This window comes from Trichoplusia ni, chromosome 1 (assembly GCF_003590095.1).
Source record: "Trichoplusia ni isolate ovarian cell line Hi5 chromosome 1, tn1, whole genome shotgun sequence".
Taxonomy (NCBI): domain Eukaryota; kingdom Metazoa; phylum Arthropoda; class Insecta; order Lepidoptera; family Noctuidae; genus Trichoplusia; species Trichoplusia ni.
This window is the reverse complement of record NC_039478.1, coordinates 12,252,312-12,270,458: the sequence shown is the minus strand read 5'-3', so window position 1 is coordinate 12,270,458 and position 18,147 is coordinate 12,252,312. Positions and strand designations below refer to the sequence as shown.

The 18,147-nt window shown below is 34.5% G+C and overlaps 1 protein-coding gene across 1 annotated transcript in view; it reads right to left on the bottom strand.

Moving 5' to 3' along the window:
• Positions 1 to 11,529: 11,529 nt before the first annotated feature.
• LOC113494973 (sex peptide receptor) overlaps positions 11,530 to 18,147 on the bottom strand; it is a 48,544-nt gene continuing 41,926 nt past the window's right edge. The window contains exons 6-7 of the mRNA XM_026873525.1: positions 13,587 to 13,974; positions 11,530 to 12,076 (exon numbers count right to left, since the gene is read on the bottom strand). Of these exons, the coding sequence (XP_026729326.1) occupies positions 11,853 to 12,076; positions 13,587 to 13,974 (612 nt within the window). The 3' untranslated portion in view covers positions 11,530 to 11,852. The remainder of the gene's footprint in view (positions 12,077 to 13,586; positions 13,975 to 18,147) is intronic.

The window sequence follows — 18,147 nt, the reverse complement described above, 5'->3', positions numbered from 1 at the left end:
ACATTAAAAGCGAACAAACGAAAAAATACAAGTCAATCATTTTCATATTACCTAAGTGGGTAGGTAGGTAATATCTACCTAGAAGTTGGGACTTCAGACGTAACTGAAAGCAATTTTGAGCATGAATTATTCACACAACAATTTAAGTCTCATTTTTACATCAATGTTTTATTGAGACTGACAATATTATAAGGTCCTATTGCCATATTCATAGTTTGCATGAGTTAAGAATGAAGAGTGATGTAATCAGACTATTGAAATAACATTGGAAGGCTTCGTCGGCTTCCCACAAACTTAATTTTACTAAACATGTTGTCACATTTTTTTGGTAAGAAAAAGTCACTTCCTAAAACATCAAAAACACTGTTTTTTTTTTATAGTAACTGTCGTGAGAATGATTGATGATTAAATGATTACTCACGCGTATTTATCGGGATTGCAAGACTAGTTTCGGACCTAACTGGAGTCCTTAATCATGAGCTGATGCGGCGGGGTCGCGGACAAAATCTCGTTCATAAGGCTTGCCACGAAAATATTCGAACTTTCCAACGCAGCCAGTTAACATTATATACATATTTACTTTTCATCATAAAAGAAAAGTGTGTTGAATGGGATTGGCAGTTCGAAATCGAGACGTGCTTCAGCAATGTCGGTCAAGGAATAAGACCGGTCCAGATTGAAGCACTTCTATTCTAAAAGAAGTTTTAATGCCTCACTCAATTTGGTGTTGAAAACTGGAGCATTTCTTTGTAAATGTTCTAAAAGAAGTCAATGTGACAGATGATTTTGTTTAGGGGAAGAGCTTTGACAAATTTGGTATTATTTAATATGCGCAATGGGTAAGTTCCACGATTTTTTTAAAGCGTCCCTGTGTAAGGCCTTTAATCCTTGTGTCCGCGAGGGTCTGCACAAACATAAAAATCAATTGCAACATAAATGTTAACGCTACCGCTCGGCTGCCATATGGCGTAAGAACACTTTAAGAATGTAGGAGTTGCATATATTTTTTTTTTCTTGAAAAAAACTACTCCCGCTGTAAGGGATTTAATCCTTGTGCCGCGAGGGGTTTTGCAAACTTACAAATCACATGTACAAAGACACCCGGACTCAGAACAAGCATTCGTGGATCACACAAATGCTTGTCCTACGCGTGGATCGAACCCACGACACGTCGCGCACAGTGGGTTTGCTGTAGTGACCTCCACCACACCGCTATCTGTGCAGTCATTGTTGATTATTAATATTACGTCACTACATGAATTAGAGTACCTAGCTTGTTTTGCACGAACAACAATTCTCCGAAATAGGTTTCAGAGCAACAACGGTGAAAGCATTTACCTCAAATCTACAGTTAATACTAATGCACTCCCCTTGGTTTTGGGTAAATGTTATATTAGTTAAACTTATATTGCATATATTTATGTACATACAATAGTACCAGAAGTGAGTAGCCAGATTTACGGTATATTTCGAAATGGCATATATTTTTTTACATTTATTTTTTTCTATTCTTAAACAGCCCTATGGGTTTTCAGACGAAATTGACGTCACAAGGGTCATGTCGTGATATCAAAAATCTTTTATTCGTAAGTTAAATGGAAATGTTATTTTAACAATGCTGCACCTATTCTTCTTTTAAAAACCTATCTTTTAGGTATAAATATTTAAAGAAAAGTTCAAAAAAGTTGTAGTTTAATATAATGAAAATAATGGAATTTGATTTGCCACTTCAAAGGATTGCAAATTTTGAGTTGACAGACTCAAAGGATCTGTAGATAACTATGTAGATCATAAGAATCCATTTCTGAATCAAATCTACATTCGATCTGATGGAACCGCCTACAACGATAAAATAAATGTACAATCTTTCTTTCTATTTGATACCTACTCATTTTTTGTATAGATATAAATTCGTTTGAATGTCTGAGATTCTAGTTGTGTGTACAAGTGCGATGCGTAAAGGTAGAGACGGACTAGAGTCTAGATATACTATGCATTATGATATCAGGGCTAGATATCATAGTCAACATGTAGTATTTCTCCAAGTGCCTACGGGCGAAATCATATTTTTTTTTTACAATTGACAATGCTTGTTTAAACTGGATTTCATTTTTTTTTATTTGTTGCTCTACGGCCTAATCTTATCGGATGTTCTAATTTAATCTAATCTACGTCAAAAAAAAAATACATCATCTGTAAGTATTTTAACTTTCCTTCTAGTAAAGGCTTATGACACAGCTCGGTGGTAGACGGATGGGAGAGAGGTACTAGCTTGCCGTTTTTCTTGTAGGAAAGAACCCTAAAAAATATTTGCTTAATTGAGCTTGCAAGCTTAACAGAAAAAGAACTCGCAGTTCCTAACACTTGAAATTTTAATGAAGATTTGTTATGCATATAATTGAGGATTGGATTAACTTACCTAAGTGACATCCAATCGTAATTTTATGAAGGTTGATCTGAAATATAATTGATTAACAGAGTAGTATTCCCATTCGCTACTGTGTGGCATCGCGAATTTTTTCAGAGAATAAAAAAAAAAAAAAAGTTTTTTAGTCTATGGCAACTCACAATTAAACGTCACTGATTTAGAGCTAACCATGATTTTGTGGGTCCCATTATGCCAGGGTTCAGCTATTGATGCTGGGGTTGGGGTGGGTGATTATATTTCAGATCAACCTTCATAAAATTACGATTGGATGTCACTTAGGTAAGTTAATCCAATCCTCAATTTTATTTCATGTTGATCTGAAATATAATTGATTAACAGAGTAGTTGTTCAGAGATTGAGGCATAATGGGTACATCTTATAAGCCTGGATATGATGAATAACGGTTAAGGATTTATAATTATTAAGATATCTATTTATAGTGGCATATTATCCTAATATTAGTATCTATATTTGTTTTTATCCATATATTCTGTCATACACATTGATTATTGATCAACTATTAATTTTCATTTTTTATAAAATTAGTCTGTAGTAATTAACAAATTTTTCTAAATGCCAAATTTGTAAGCCAAAAGGGCAGAACATGTTGATGCATATATTGTCCTTATATTTTCACCACATCAAAAAATGTTTAATACATATATTCTGTCATACACATTGATTATTGATCAACTATTAATTTTCATTTTTTATAAAATTAGTCTGTAGTAATTAACAATTTTTTCTAAATGCCAAATTTGTAAGCCAAAAGGGCAGAAAATGTTGATGCATATATTGTCCTTATATTTTCACCACATCAAAAAATGTTTAATACATGTTTTAGGCAAATAAATACTTCTTTATCTTTGTTCTATTACTGAGATTAATGTAATATGAGTTTTTAAGTGGAACAATGAACAAATTGTATGTTATGTTACACATGTTTATGCAAATAAATATATCTTTATCAATTGTTCCACATATTGTGGAGACTGTGTCCACCAATTTCATGATTGACTATTAATTACCAATTTGTGCTCTTTTTGACATCAATGTTACTATGACTTTTTTTTAAGTCATACAAATTTCCTGCACCTTGTGCAATTTGATACTTAACCATTAGCTTTTAACAATGTAACTATGGATTTTGAGTAAGACACATTTCCAATACATAGTGATATTGTGCAGTTTGATAATTAATTATTCATTATTAACAATGTAACAATAAATTTTTAGTAACAAATTTTCTACACATTGTGTTAATTGTGTCAAACAATTTGATAATTATTTTTAATTATTTACAATGTAATTATGATTTTTTTAGTAATACAGATTTTCTTCATATTGTTTTAATTTTGCCATAAAATTAGATAATTAGTTACTAATTTTTGCTCTTTTTTAGCGCAGTAATAATAAGAGTATTTAAGGTACTGCAAATATTTCTTATTTATAAGCTATTAATAAGAAATAACAAGATGATAATGAGATATTCCATTTACTGTCAGTTGCAGTTTGTAAGTCACTCAATTATGATTAAAATTAAATTAAAATTTTTGTCACTGCAGTTGTCGGTTCCTAAGACATGAGCTATAAGGCCTTGCAAAGGTAGTAGAACCTACAACCAAACCACCTTTTTCCCTGATTAAACTCAAGAGCATTCCTGCTGCTCTTGCAGATGTACTGCTGGAGTGTGGGATACAGCTGTCAGCAGGTATAAATTTGATACCTGATTAACTGTTTTGAAGGCCAAGGGTAAAACTTTTAATATGGTAAAGTTAACTTATTTCAGGTATTGGTTAAGGCTACAAAGATCTTTAAATCTTAGAAGTTAGCCATAATTTATGATCTTAAAAGTAAAAAGTACATTATGGTTCCTTTCCTTTTTTACTGAGAGTAAGGTTGGTTATCACAATTCTCATCTTATTAATTGTCAGGGTGTGACATGGGCTATGTTATTTAGTTTAATGTATGAGAGGGCGGCTAGTACCCATTGAGCAGCTATCCAAGCTAGGAGTTAGAAGATTTTTGTGTCTTGGTTCAAATAAATAACTAAATAATTCTGTGTCTTCAGATACAGGTGTATTGTATGTTTCATTAACATAATATATGTATGTTTGTGTCTATTGTCAACAGAGTTATTCCTGTGCCATATAATTATGTTCTAGCCTATTTTGTCATCATGTTGCTTGTAACCAGTTGTTGCAAGTTCTATTTAATAACCATCTATACTTTCTTAACCGATAAGCAATATGTTTATAATATTGTGTTTTGAGGCAGCTAGCAGATGAGTTAGCTGGTTCAATACAAAATATGGGTTCTGGCTTTCTGTAATACAGGCAAATCTCAATCTGAGTAAGCCTCTCAGAAATCCTTTGTTATCCATACCTAATTCCTCTCCTGTTGGCCCCCCTCTTTGAGGTTATGGATCAGTGTTCCATCGTTTATATTCCGTAATTTGGGGTTCCATCCCACGGCGATGAACCTAGGGCAAGGGCTGCGTACACGCATCCTGCATTAACTCCGCAGCGCCTTTATAGTCTCGAAGATCACTTTTAAACATCTTGGCCAGTATTTTTAAGGCTTTTGTATCACTTGGCAATACTTTTTCGACTTGAAATATGCCAAAAACTATTTAAATAACGTAATTAAAGTGTAATTAACAAAATCACCACGATGCCGTTAAGTCGCGAAAAAAGAAAGTGACGTTTAATTGTGAGTTGCCATAGACCAAAAAACTTTCTTTTTTTTTTTTTTATTCTCTGAAAAAATTCGCGATGCCACACAGTAGCGAATGGGAATACTACTCTGTTAATCAATTATATTTCAGATCAACATGAAATAAAATTATTTATGTAAGTCAGGGCCATGATAGGAATTTGTCGTTAGGCACAGATTTTAACCTTCACTTGAATTAATTACACAAGTTAATCAATCTTCTTCAAACGTAATTAATTAAAATCGACATTTTAATGAGTGAGTGTTGAATTTCATTGCAGAGCACCTAAAACTTTTGTTAATTAAATATTGCCTGTTATAAATTGCTTTAATTATGAATGCGTATTGCCGCTGAATGAAAAAGACATAAATGCTAGGCGCACGTGACTAGAAGTCAGGAATGAAAGAGAGGTCTGGAAGAAACAGAGAGAAGCCTTATCCAGCTGCTGAATATCGCAGAGGCTACTTATATAAAAAATAAATTGTATTAGTACCCTTTTAGAGAACTTGTAATTTTCACTCTAATTTCATAATTTCAATGTATTAAATATGTACTATAAATGCTTTATGCATTTTTCAGCATACCAACTTCGCGGCGGCTCGTAACTAGTCGACTAATATAGAGACATTTTTCAAACAAAAAAGGAGGAGGTTCTCAATACGTCTGTGTATATATGTATGTTGATGCCTCATCACTTCGGACTGTATGAATATGGATTGATTTCGTTGACTTTTTTAACGTGAAATAGCTGTCATTTTGCTCCAAGTTTGGCTCTGTATTATTTTATTTTCAGACCACTGTTCTTCTTAAAACAATATGAAGTATTTTTCGGTTTCATATCACAAATAACGTAGCTTTCTATTGCTAAAAGGTTTTCATTATCGTCTCTTTAGATCCTGAGATTAACTCAACAACGTCACACTTTCATACCTCTTCATAATATAGAATTGGATATATAAAACAATCAAGTGTATTTCAAAAAAGGAATGTATTATAATGGTCTAAGAGCCCGTGGACCCCCAACATACGTTATTTTATAAAAGCTAAAAGTTTGTCAGCGGATGCTCCCAACATAGGTAAGAACAATGATCTATTATGGAGTTTGGGTCATGGTGGCTTTGGCAGATAAACGGTACTGGGAGCATCCGCTGATAAACTTTCAACTTTTATAACATAACGTAGGTCTGGTGTCCACGAGCTCTTAGTCTATTACGTCGATGTATCCTTTGATCCAGTTGACGGAAAGCGATGTTTTGTTGTTTTTTGAAGTGGCCTTTGTGGCTTAACATCGTGTAAGCTACAAATCCTGGCAGATTATGACCTGTTACACGTGTGTAGGTATTTTGTGTGATCTTTTATCCTTAACCGTAACGTCAGCTGCTCTCAACACTTTAATAAACGCGGAATAAAAGATTTTATTTTGTATGTTTTTTGATTAAGTGTTTTATAGAAATTCTTTATATTACAACTTACAGGGTGATCAACAATATCAAGAATTGCTGGGTATAATTTATTTATGCTAATTATAACGATCTATTGTCTTCAAGGTGTTTCATCAGGCCTTTATAAGGATTTTGCTTACTTTGATTTACATTAAATTATATTCTCTACAACTTAGAAAAATATAGATTGCAAGTTAGGCCAAGCGAGATATCTAAAATCAATCACTGACCGCTAGACCGATCCAGTAAAATTCCAGCTCACCAATTACAATTACGGTAATAGCTATCTACTCAATTCTACCCTAACTTAAATTATGCAAGAAGTATGACGAAACGAGAAAATCCAAGCTCATTTACAAAATGTTTAATTATGAAATCATAAGTACGAAAATACAAAATCTGTTTAAGCCCTAAGGTAAAGCTGAAGTGTTAATATTTGATACTCGCAACCCCGCAGCGTCAACCCGTAGTCAAGGACTCCGGTTGGGTGCGAAACTAGTCGGGCACTCCCGATAAATACGCGTGAGTAAACCGTTGAATAGTATTAATATTAACAAAATATATTACATTTTTAATCATTACGTAGAAATGCAATACCGCATGATATACTCGTACGTCAAATAGTAATTTCAATTCCATGTATATTTAATAATGTAAATTGTAATAGCATTAAAAGTATACAAAGCTTACTGGGAATGATATTCAATGCTTCAAACAGTTTAAGTTTTTATCATTTTCCATTAACTAACTAATTCCTTTGAAACTATACCAATATTAAAGGTAAATTAAATAAACACATTCTCTAATAAAAAGTATAAGGGATGACAACTGGGTACAAAAAGTAAAAACCTATGTAGTCCCTTAGTTAAATCATCATCATCATCATCATCTCAGCCTCTAGCAGTCCACTGCTGGACTTAGGCCTCTCCATATGTTCTCCAGCGCGACCGGTTCATTGCCACCTGCATCCAACGGGACCCAGCGGTTTTCACCATGTCGTCGGTCCATCTGGCAGGTGGCCGTCCCACGCTGCGCTTGGTGGTACTTGGTCCGCGCTTGGTGGTTGGCTATGTGGCCCGCCTATTGCCACTTCAGCTTGCTAAACCTACGGGCTATATCGGCGACTTTCGTTCGTCTACGGATCTCCTCATTTCTGATTCGATCCCGCAGAGAAATGCCGAGCATAGCCCTCTCCATAGGTCGCTGAGCGACTTTGAGCCTGTGGAAAAGTCCCTTCGTGAAGCACCACGTCTCAGAGCCCTTAGTTAGATAATTAGAAAATATTAGACTGATACTTTTTCCTTTTTTGATTAACAAAAAATAACAAAGATAAATTGCTTTAAAGGTTAGGAGTTGTCGGCTTGTAACGTAACGATATCGTAAAGGTTATACACAATCGAGATGTCGCACGTAATTTTCATTCACTCCAACTTATTCAATTAGTGCTTGTTCTTCAATTAGTTCCCTCAAGGGAAGAAAAAAAATACGTGTTCATTATTATGCATTAAACTAAACTAATGAAAAATAATGTCAGCAATGCTTTTGAAGAATGCACACCAGCGCTTTACGAAACCTTCATTCTAAATGATTTCGAATAAACATAAACTTTTTACTTAAACTTATTTTTTCCCTGCCTGACCCTTAAGTGTCGTTACGTCATGATGTAATTAGATAACACTACTTTAATGATTACGTCACGCCCTTATCACTCTCACAAACTCAGTCGGTATCAACTACCAAAACCACCCCATAACTTTAATAGACCTCTCGGCTAATGTATATTATCTAATAAATTAAGGTCATTGGCCCGTAAAAGTTGGTGACCAACACCGCCAGCTTTTCTATTAATCTATCAAGTCATATCTGTTGTGAGTTGCGAGCAACGACCAATGTTGGTCATATGTCAACGTTCATTGATGGATTACCAACAACTTGGACCGATCCATTGTGTACAGGACTGCACATTAACAGCACACTGGTGACCTCCATCAATTCTCACATTTCTCTAAATGTGTGTAACTACTCTTCTTTATTTTGCACCGAAATTCCTAAACTGAAATATCTTTTATGAGATTTCTGACAAATTGATCCCGTCCGGGGTAAATTGTTTATAATATGTTCCTCCATTCCATAACGTTTGGGATATTTTAACCCAAATTCTTGAAGTATTACTGAGTCCTGTTCTGCATAACAATTGTTACCAAAAAGGGCAATATGCAGACAATGCTATGCTAATTCTATTGTAAGCGTGTCCTATTTTTGTTCGCTATTTTCGCCAAGGATACACAAATGAAGGCAACACGCGTGTAGTCCATATTACATTGTATAGTGATGGACGTTGGATGGATATTGACGTTTTACAGCATTTCATGATGGAGCCCAGTCCTGTTCTGGATATTGCTTGAAAAATACTAGCTTTCTTCAGGAATATCGGCCCAGAAAAGGAGTTTTGATCAGTTGATGATTTTGTATTAAGTAAGTACCATTTTTTCGGAATTGACTGACGGGTTTTTCGGTATTAGTACACAGAAAGTACAAGCATCCTGAGTCTGGGTATCTTTGTGCATGTGTCTTAAATGTTTGTAAAACTTCCCGCGACACCAGGATTAAATTCCTGAGTGCGAGAGAATTCTTAAAAAATAAGACTAAGATATGTTGTTAGATCCCTAGATCATACCTTTTAGTATAAAGTTTTAAAACCGAAACGTGTATTCCGTGTCTGATGCCAATATTCGTGGCCAAATGGCCATACAGCGGCCATTACAAAGCAATAAAATCCCAATACCTTGAATTTTAAGACTAATTTATGACCACAGGGCTAGGGAATAGGTTTATGATCATTTCATTAGTTATTTAGATTATGACGAACGAACTTTTGTTGAAGTTGATAATCATTTTCTTTCTAGGAAGGTCTATTTGATGACGACTACAGTAGCATATTAATAATCTACTGCTACTAATATTTTTGGATAAGTATGCGTCCTAGTGTCTTTGTCTTTGACGTTTCTTCCCTTGCTGAATCCCTTGAATTGAAAAAGATATTTTTATTATGAACAGTGTGCGTTCAAACAATTCCCAGTAACAGGCAAAGGCACAAAGCGAGAAATGACTTAGTTTCACTTACTAAGATATAAGTATAACCTCTTTTTTACGGTGAGAAATAGTTAAGAATAAGACCATGGCCACAGGATAGTAATATACATGTTTTCAAAGAGTTTATCAACTTCCATTATATGCGTGACCAACCTTGCACTGAACTAAACAAAGTTCCTAAGTATTATCCTTCCTCGAAAAGCTTTTCAGCTTCCTGCCTAGGGATAATAATGCAAAATAGATGCTTAATGCCTCCCCTGCTCTTATTTAGGAACCTTTGTTGGAATTAAGGGCTAGCACAAGACATTGAGTCCGGTAGGCACTAATAAACCCTTAGGGCCTCGGGTCTAAATGTTACTTGCATTAACGTTTCGTTTATGTGAATGTACCCTTACATTAGGGTTAACTATTGTAATTCATTTTTATTGTAGAAGTATTTAATAAAACAAATAATTATAAAAACATCTCTCATGTTAATAAACTTTCCTTTGGCTTTTCTCCGGCTAGCTGTCCTATTTAATTATTTGTTTAGGCATGTAACGTCACCAATATCCCATATCACAATCTTCGAGAAAGACCTATCCTTTTTAAAAGTATCACTCAATAGTATTCGCAGTTTCAAATATAGATAGTTTAGTGCGATAACCAAACTCCTTTCCTCATAAAACTCCTTCGTAAAATCAGAAATTTTCATTTCCGTACTTTGCCTGAAATACCTTTTTTGCCATAAGAGGTGCACGTTAAACATTCCAAAATTTTCATAATGAAAACGAACAGCTTAAAACTCGTTTAACTGTTATTAGAGTGCCTTAAATTCTCGCACCGGATAACTTTATTAATTAGACTAATTCGAGGTTGGATAATAGCGTAACTGAACGTTGAGGTTTGAGAGTACCATAATAAGCATTGAGTTATGAACTGAATATATGATGTGAAATTTACTTGTAATTTATTCCGGCTGTTCTGAGAATGTTACAGTGAGGAATAAGAGACCATGGGATTATTTGGTAGAGGAATAATTGTATGAATGAAACATTAACACACGTAATGTTTATTGGAAGTGTATTTGAATCTGATTGCGCAGCTGTTAATGCCAATCGGACAATCGAATTGAATATTTAAAATGAATGACACGTTTTTACTTCCAGGAATGAAAAGTGCGAGCCTAAATATATGGGACTGAAATATAGCTCATTACGAAAAACAATAAAAAATATCCTAGAATAAAGCTTTGGAAAACCATCTTTTTATATTGTTTTTGTCCTAACCTCACTGCTGGCAGGTTTGAGTACATTCCCAAAATCCTCGCTACAATTACCTAATTAAAATACCATAATTAGCATTTCAAACCTTGCTTTCAGATTATTCGCAACCAAATTCAAATTATCTGTTCTTCCGTTTGCCTTAATGAGTAATTCTAAATCCCTGAATACGCTTTCAGATAAAAGCCTCTTTGAACATTTGTGTTTATTTCGGCTTATTCTCCGAGTTCTTAATACGATGGGCTAGTTCGCTAATCTACTGAACCAGAGCCTTGGGGAGGGCTACCAACCTCTTTGAGTGAGATTGCTTTTGTTGTGGAAGCAAGAGGCAACTCTACGTTATCAAGTGCTCCGTCTCTAGCCTGCAGCTGCAACCTACGTTCTTTATTTTGTGATGGTAGGCTCCCTGATCCGATAACTCAACATCGCACTCCTCTAGTTAAATAAATCGTTGAATAACTTCATAATAACTCTCAGTAATCAACAATAAGTATAAGCTTACACTTTTTTTAGACTGGGAACTCGAAGCATTTTTTTCGTGTTTACACATTTTGCAATAAACGGGAAATAAAATCATACATTACCACAATAGTTTAAAAGATTTTATTTAATATTTGCGTATTTCTTAAGAGCTTAACTTTTGCAACAGATACTAGAGTTACATAGACAGACAAAATATTTTTACAACAATCTTTACAGCAACGAGATCTCCAAACGAAATCATTCGAGCTTTGAAAATCGCTTAAACTACTTACAAACACTAATAACTAACAAACATTACAACATTTTTTTCTTAAACTACACTTTGGTACGACACCAGAATTGTCAGTTTCACTTAAACACTTGAGTCACAACTCACTTAAATCTCCGTTTCGGTTCTTAGCCGATAGCAAGAACTTGCGTCACCTTTTCTATACGTAAGTAGTCTGTAGTTCTGTATGAGAGTTAGCCCTTTGGGCGGTCGCACACCGGTTCCTTATCATTTGGCCGAAGGTTGTTCTGAACTGGCGGGACATGGAGCAGTAGAGTACGAAGTTGATAGCTCCATTTAGAAGAGCTAGAATGTCCATCAGCTCTCCAAAGAGGTCGTAACACTGCTTGAAGAAGCATCTGCCAAGGATCCCGCTTAAAAGACCTGGGAAAGAACATAAAAGTTTTAGTATGAAGTATTTATTACGGGTAATGGGTAAAGTCACTTAAACTTCGTAAGGAGGTAAGTGAGTTAAAGTTGTTCTTTTGTTTTGCCCGTACGGTCTTAGAATGTATACGAACAGTACAGCTTCTTAGACAACTGACATTTGTATTCACGGCAACGATGATAGAACTAGCTAAAATGACCAAAAATCACATTACTCTATTTTCGATATCAACGCGACCCAGTCTTTCAACACTCATGCATCTGAGAGATTATATCGCCGTTAATTCTTGGACAAATAGCTCATCTATAAGAACAAATCTTTGTTAATATTAGGACCAATGACGAAGGAAAATAACGTAATGTGGGATTGCGTAGACCAACCACGGAAATGAAAAATGATTTGCAATACACACGTCCAATAAATAAGGTTGGTCAATGATAAATTGCCTTCGGGTGTTATATTTTTACACGAAAATATGTTATTTTATATTTTGTTTTTTTTTTATTTTCTATAATACAGGAACAAATATTAACATTGTTCATACAAATAACAAACATCAAATGAATGAAATTGAAGTAATAGTCAAAGTAAACATTTTTTTTAGTTAACAATCACTTTTTTCTTTTCAATCATTAAATCAGATAAGTCGATACCAACTGCACCTATTAATATAAATAATAACCTTATAAAGAGTACATGGTACCTAACTAAGAAAAAAACTTTGAAATCAGCAAGAATTTTGGAAAAAAATGTCAAATGGAAAAGGACGAGTACAAGTATCTCAGCGTTTCACAACAAAAACAAAGAAAAATGTTTCACAACAATAACTATATTGTTAGAAAAATGTAAGTGACAACAAGAACATTGCTTTACCCACATAGATAAATTAAATCGACTCAAGAACTAATTTTCATTTCTCAAAGTACCAGTCTTGAACGCTAAATCAAAATTATTTTATGAAACGGCTGTAAAACCAACTGTTTACGTTCGCTTTATAAAGTAGATTTATATCTAGAGTAATTACAACTGTAAGTTATTATGGCAACATTATTTTTATAGCAATAAAACCTCGTTTGTGTTCTATAATTAGGTCGAGTCTACCGAAACTATAAACACATGTAAATTCATGAGTTTTAGTACCTACTTACACTTTTTTCGGTTGTTATTTCGGTCTGCGCAATGATCATAGCTCATTTGGGATTAAATCTACTGTCTTTTTTTGAGCAATAGACCATTTCTTGGCAAAATAGTCAAAACGTAGCTGTTCTGAAGTACGTACCGTACTTTAGTAAGTCCCTACCTAATTCATGACTCTCCTTTATTAATTTACCTACATTGAACTGTTTCCTTCTATTTCTCGTTAATGTAATTGGATTTTAAACCTCTTTTGTTTTCGATCAAACCCCAATCCATTCTTACAAAAACCAATTCCAACGTTTGAATGGTTAACCGAAACAAACCGACGCGATGGATTGATTTCGTAACCCAAATAAATAAAACACTGACCTAGAATTCCTTGTGGAAACTCGGTCAGTAAGAAGAGTAGTAACACAGCGACCAGCATCTTGGTTGTCCTGTCCGTCCGTCGCTCAGCTTTCGATCGCTTCGTCGACTTCCTCGTGAAAACATTCCCGTTGCCATTGACAACGGTACTGGCTGGACAAGCGCTGTACCCCTTAAGCGCCTTCTTCCTATTATTCGCTCTATACAACGCTCTTATCAGCCAAGCACTGATAACCGTTAGTATCACACAAGGTAGCAGTTTAATGAGCACTGCGTGGACCCAGAAGTTTATCTGGTAAAGGCTCCCGTTGTAATTCGAATCGACGAAGTAGACTTTGGTGAGCATGTTCCCGCTTTTATCGAACGCGAAGTCTTTGTGTATTGTGAATACCTGAAATAGAAAATGAGTGTGTTAGTAGTCTGTTTGAACTCTTTTGATGTCAGGTCAACACTCCCGCGTTGTAACAAAAACCTTTTTTTCAGAGCTTTTATAGGCCAGTTATAAGTTTTCTTCTTTTTTAAAAAAAGTTGCTTGTAATTGTGAAGGTCAAAGGGGTTTAAATTTTTTATAGGCAAAATAGCTAAAAACATTATTTCTAAAAGGCTAACAAAGTCTTGTATTTTTAAATCGTCTTGAAGCAACATTTTAATTGAATTCGAAATTTTTCTTGAAACCTAGAAATAAAAGTGTTATATAACGAAATCTTGAATATACAAATCCATTGTGCGTATATCTAGAGTATAAATAGACATGGATATAAGGTATGTACCCACGGCGTACACATTCATGAAGTGAATTCGATTATCTCAAGAAATCTTGTACATGAATTTCTAAAACTTCGGTCTTTCTATCTAATTTGGTTACAAATCCATCGAAGCGTCACATTTCTGCATCATGTACGCTCACGTGGGTTTTTAATTACGTATTCTTCATTTACTAGTGACTTAGCTAATATTGAAACCACAATTTTCAGTATTTGTAGTCATAGAGGCAACAGAAACACATTCTCAATTCAAGCAATTACGGTAATTGACGGAGAGCCAGCAGACTGAGCCTCAGTTATAGAGTTCCAAAAAACAACAACAATTCTGCTTTTAAACAAAGCTAAATACAACAAATTCCGGCTACATTTTCAATGAGTATTAAAACTAAAACCCCTCTCGAAAATATCGCAGTATTCCGATTAGCAAACCAACGAGGCGATTATTTGTTATTCATGTTTCATACCGAACGGAAACATCAATCAGCTGAAACAATTTTGCGAAAACGTTCACATAGATAAGATAAGTCAAGCGTATCTTTACAACACCTGACCGTCACATAATTAGCAATCGAAGGGTAATACCGACCGATAAAACATTGCAATATGCGGTGAACAATGTGCATCGCTTAGAAGTACCTACTAGATTTCGCATGGCAACTATGTACCCAGGTGTGAGGTTCCCATGCTCAAACCCAATTTATTCGAACAAAGAAGGGCGTAAAAAGTATTTGTCCTTTTTTTATTAAGCATTGCACGTAAATGTTAGAGAATTATCGATTAGAGGTTAACAAGCAAAACTCCGCAAAGCAAAGTTCCTAAAAAAGAACGAAGTAAAAAAATTGCAAAGGTCATCTTCTAATATATAAAATTCCCGTGTCACGATGTTAGTCACCGTACTCCTCCGAAACGGCTTCACCGATTTTTACCAAATTTTATATGCGTATTCAGTAGGTCTGTGAATCGGCTACTATCTACTTTTCATATTTCTAAGTATGTAAGTATAATCTCAATATTCTGCCTCCACTGTGATCATCAACTGTTAGGCGGTACGTAGTTCGCCGGGAGTTTTAATACATAAATCCCATTACTAAATCGGATATAAACACAACTATTAGTCAAAGACCAAACCGATCAAAACAAACATGGCGGGTAGAACAGCAATGTCAAGGAAGTCCGGAAAACGCCAGAACATTAATTAATTTAGGGCGCGGTTAACCTTTGTAGCGATAATAGCATAGTTTCGTGTCATCCGAACATCTGTCCATCGCCAAGGAAAACACAAGGACCTTCTTGATAATTAAGATATACGTTTGTTTAAATGGTTTATCACAAATTATTTAGGTAATTAAATTAAAAGTATCTACCCATCGGATACCTCATAATCTAATTAACGGACTTTGGAATCCGGAAGACTCTCTTTACAAAACTTAAATATTTATATGTACGATGCAAGAATAAAAGATAACGCCAATTTAATATTCGACTATGGAATGCACGGCTGAAAAAATGTAATTATAGGCAAATCGAAAAAAGATATTCAAGAGCAACCCAAAATTTATTGAAGTTAAAATTTAAATCTATCTCAATATTAGACATCTAACTCAAAATCAAAAGGAATGGTAAGTATTGCAGTAAGACGTTTAAAATTCGAAATCAAAAAACTGACACAGCCTCCATACACCGCATAAATAAATATTGTGTCGATACAGAATTGAACATGCCATCAGTTTTAATACGAGGCGATGCATACAGTGGGATTAAACCGATAGAGAACGCTGCGGAAAATATGCTTTATGTATCACAAACAGTTTTGGATGCTCTCAAAAGTATTTAGATGCATCGTCAAACACGACGCTTTGAATATTTTACTTTTTGATATTTTTGGAACGCAAATAGAATTTATGCTGTGTCTGTACCACAAGCATTGAGCGATATCGTTTACTATAATTATTACAGAACGGTTATGCACGATTCTTTTCCTCATTTAAAACCGGGTTTCAGAGCTCATAGAAAAGGCACGAGAAAATGATAATTTGTTCTTGAAAAAAACTCATTTATGACTATTTTTTTTCTGCAGTAGGTAGTTGTATTATAAATATTTAACATGTATGGGTTAAAGAAAACAAGTCAGGAAAATTCATACATCGCTAGAAAAGTTCATTTTCTACCGGTACTGAAAAGTTTGTGAATTTTTTAACATACATGCCTTGTATTAAAAATTGCATAAGCTTTATAACATTCCTGATACATGACTACAGCAACAGCTGCAAATCTTGGACGTTAAGTCATTTTTCGTGGTACGGAATATTGCTTTGAAGACTTCAATTACATCAGCCTTTAGGGGGCATAACACCAAATTTTAGTATGACCATTCGTCAAACTTTCTGGATTTTGACCACAGGTAGCACAGTCAAAGATGTATGAATAACAGCCAAGACCCACAATCTAACGCGTCTTCCAAAACGTGGAGGAACTCGTCATGACATAGATGGTCACCCATCCATGGACTGACATGGTATGGAGCGTGGCTTGACATGTGATAGATCAACGTGTACAGTTATAGCTTGGCCAACTTTGCTCAATTCAAACAATAGAATAATCAGTAACATTATACTCTAGATATTAATGTAATTTGTATCTTGCTTCGTAAACTTATTGTTTGAACTTTCTCATATATCGTATTATTACATTTTGTTTGAACATGTCCAGAATATAAAAGGGATTGTATTACTGGAATTCTTCTATTGTTTAGTCTAACAAAGGCTTCAAATGAAATTCGTCCAAAATGGTATAATCGAAATTTGTTCTAATTCTAGTTCTTGTTTTTTCCTAGAATTTCAGGCTGGTATGACATTCAACATTATTTGTTGTGAAAGATACCGAAGACCTTATAATAACATCTTAGACAAGACAATGAAACAATATTTCGTTATAATTTTAGAAAGTAGAAATAACGAAAATCATAATTTTTAAATCGATATAATTTTGTTCAAAAATTGTATCGAATAGTAGTAGACTTGCTTAGAAGAAATGGAGTAAAATTAAATGATTTTAGGAAGCTACGCGGGACAATGTCTACGTAGCACTCAACGTAAAGCATCGGCGTAGCAACGTAGGACTTCTAAATGATGATTACACTGAAGTTGGCTACTCTAAATAAACCTTACCTTTCATTCCTTTCATCATTTCCTAGCTTTATTGACGAGAAAAAAACAACATTTAAGGCTGTAATAATGTAATACAACTTTTTTAATACATTATTACAAGTAAAAATCTACTTTCTTCCTCAAAACCTTACAATTATACCATTAACATTTAAAAAATGTTTGTACAGACATATGTTTAAGATATACCCTTAAAGATCTTATGCCTGAGGAGCGCCATGAAAAATTATCGTCTTCGTAACGTACGTCAAGCTTTTATGATGATAAAGCATTGTGTAAGTAATAGCCGAGTTATTTGAGCGGTCTTAACGCCTGGTAATAGTACCAGCTTAATTCAGCAAGGACCCACGAAAGTGCTTCAAATTCGAAGGAAATTCTACCCTAGTGCATTCGCTTTAAGGTTCTTAATTCATTGAAGAGGAGACTTTAAATCTTCTCACCACCCGTCCTTTAACTTATATTCTAGGTTATGCATGTCAGCAAATCCCTTTTATTGTTAAGTTCCTATATGAAGTAGGAAATTGAAGATTTTTTATTACTTATCGGGGCTTCTTACCCGTTTGTTGCTATGACATAATACCTGATATACCCATTTTCCATTTTAGCAAAGCTCCACCGAAATAGAAAATAATTTTC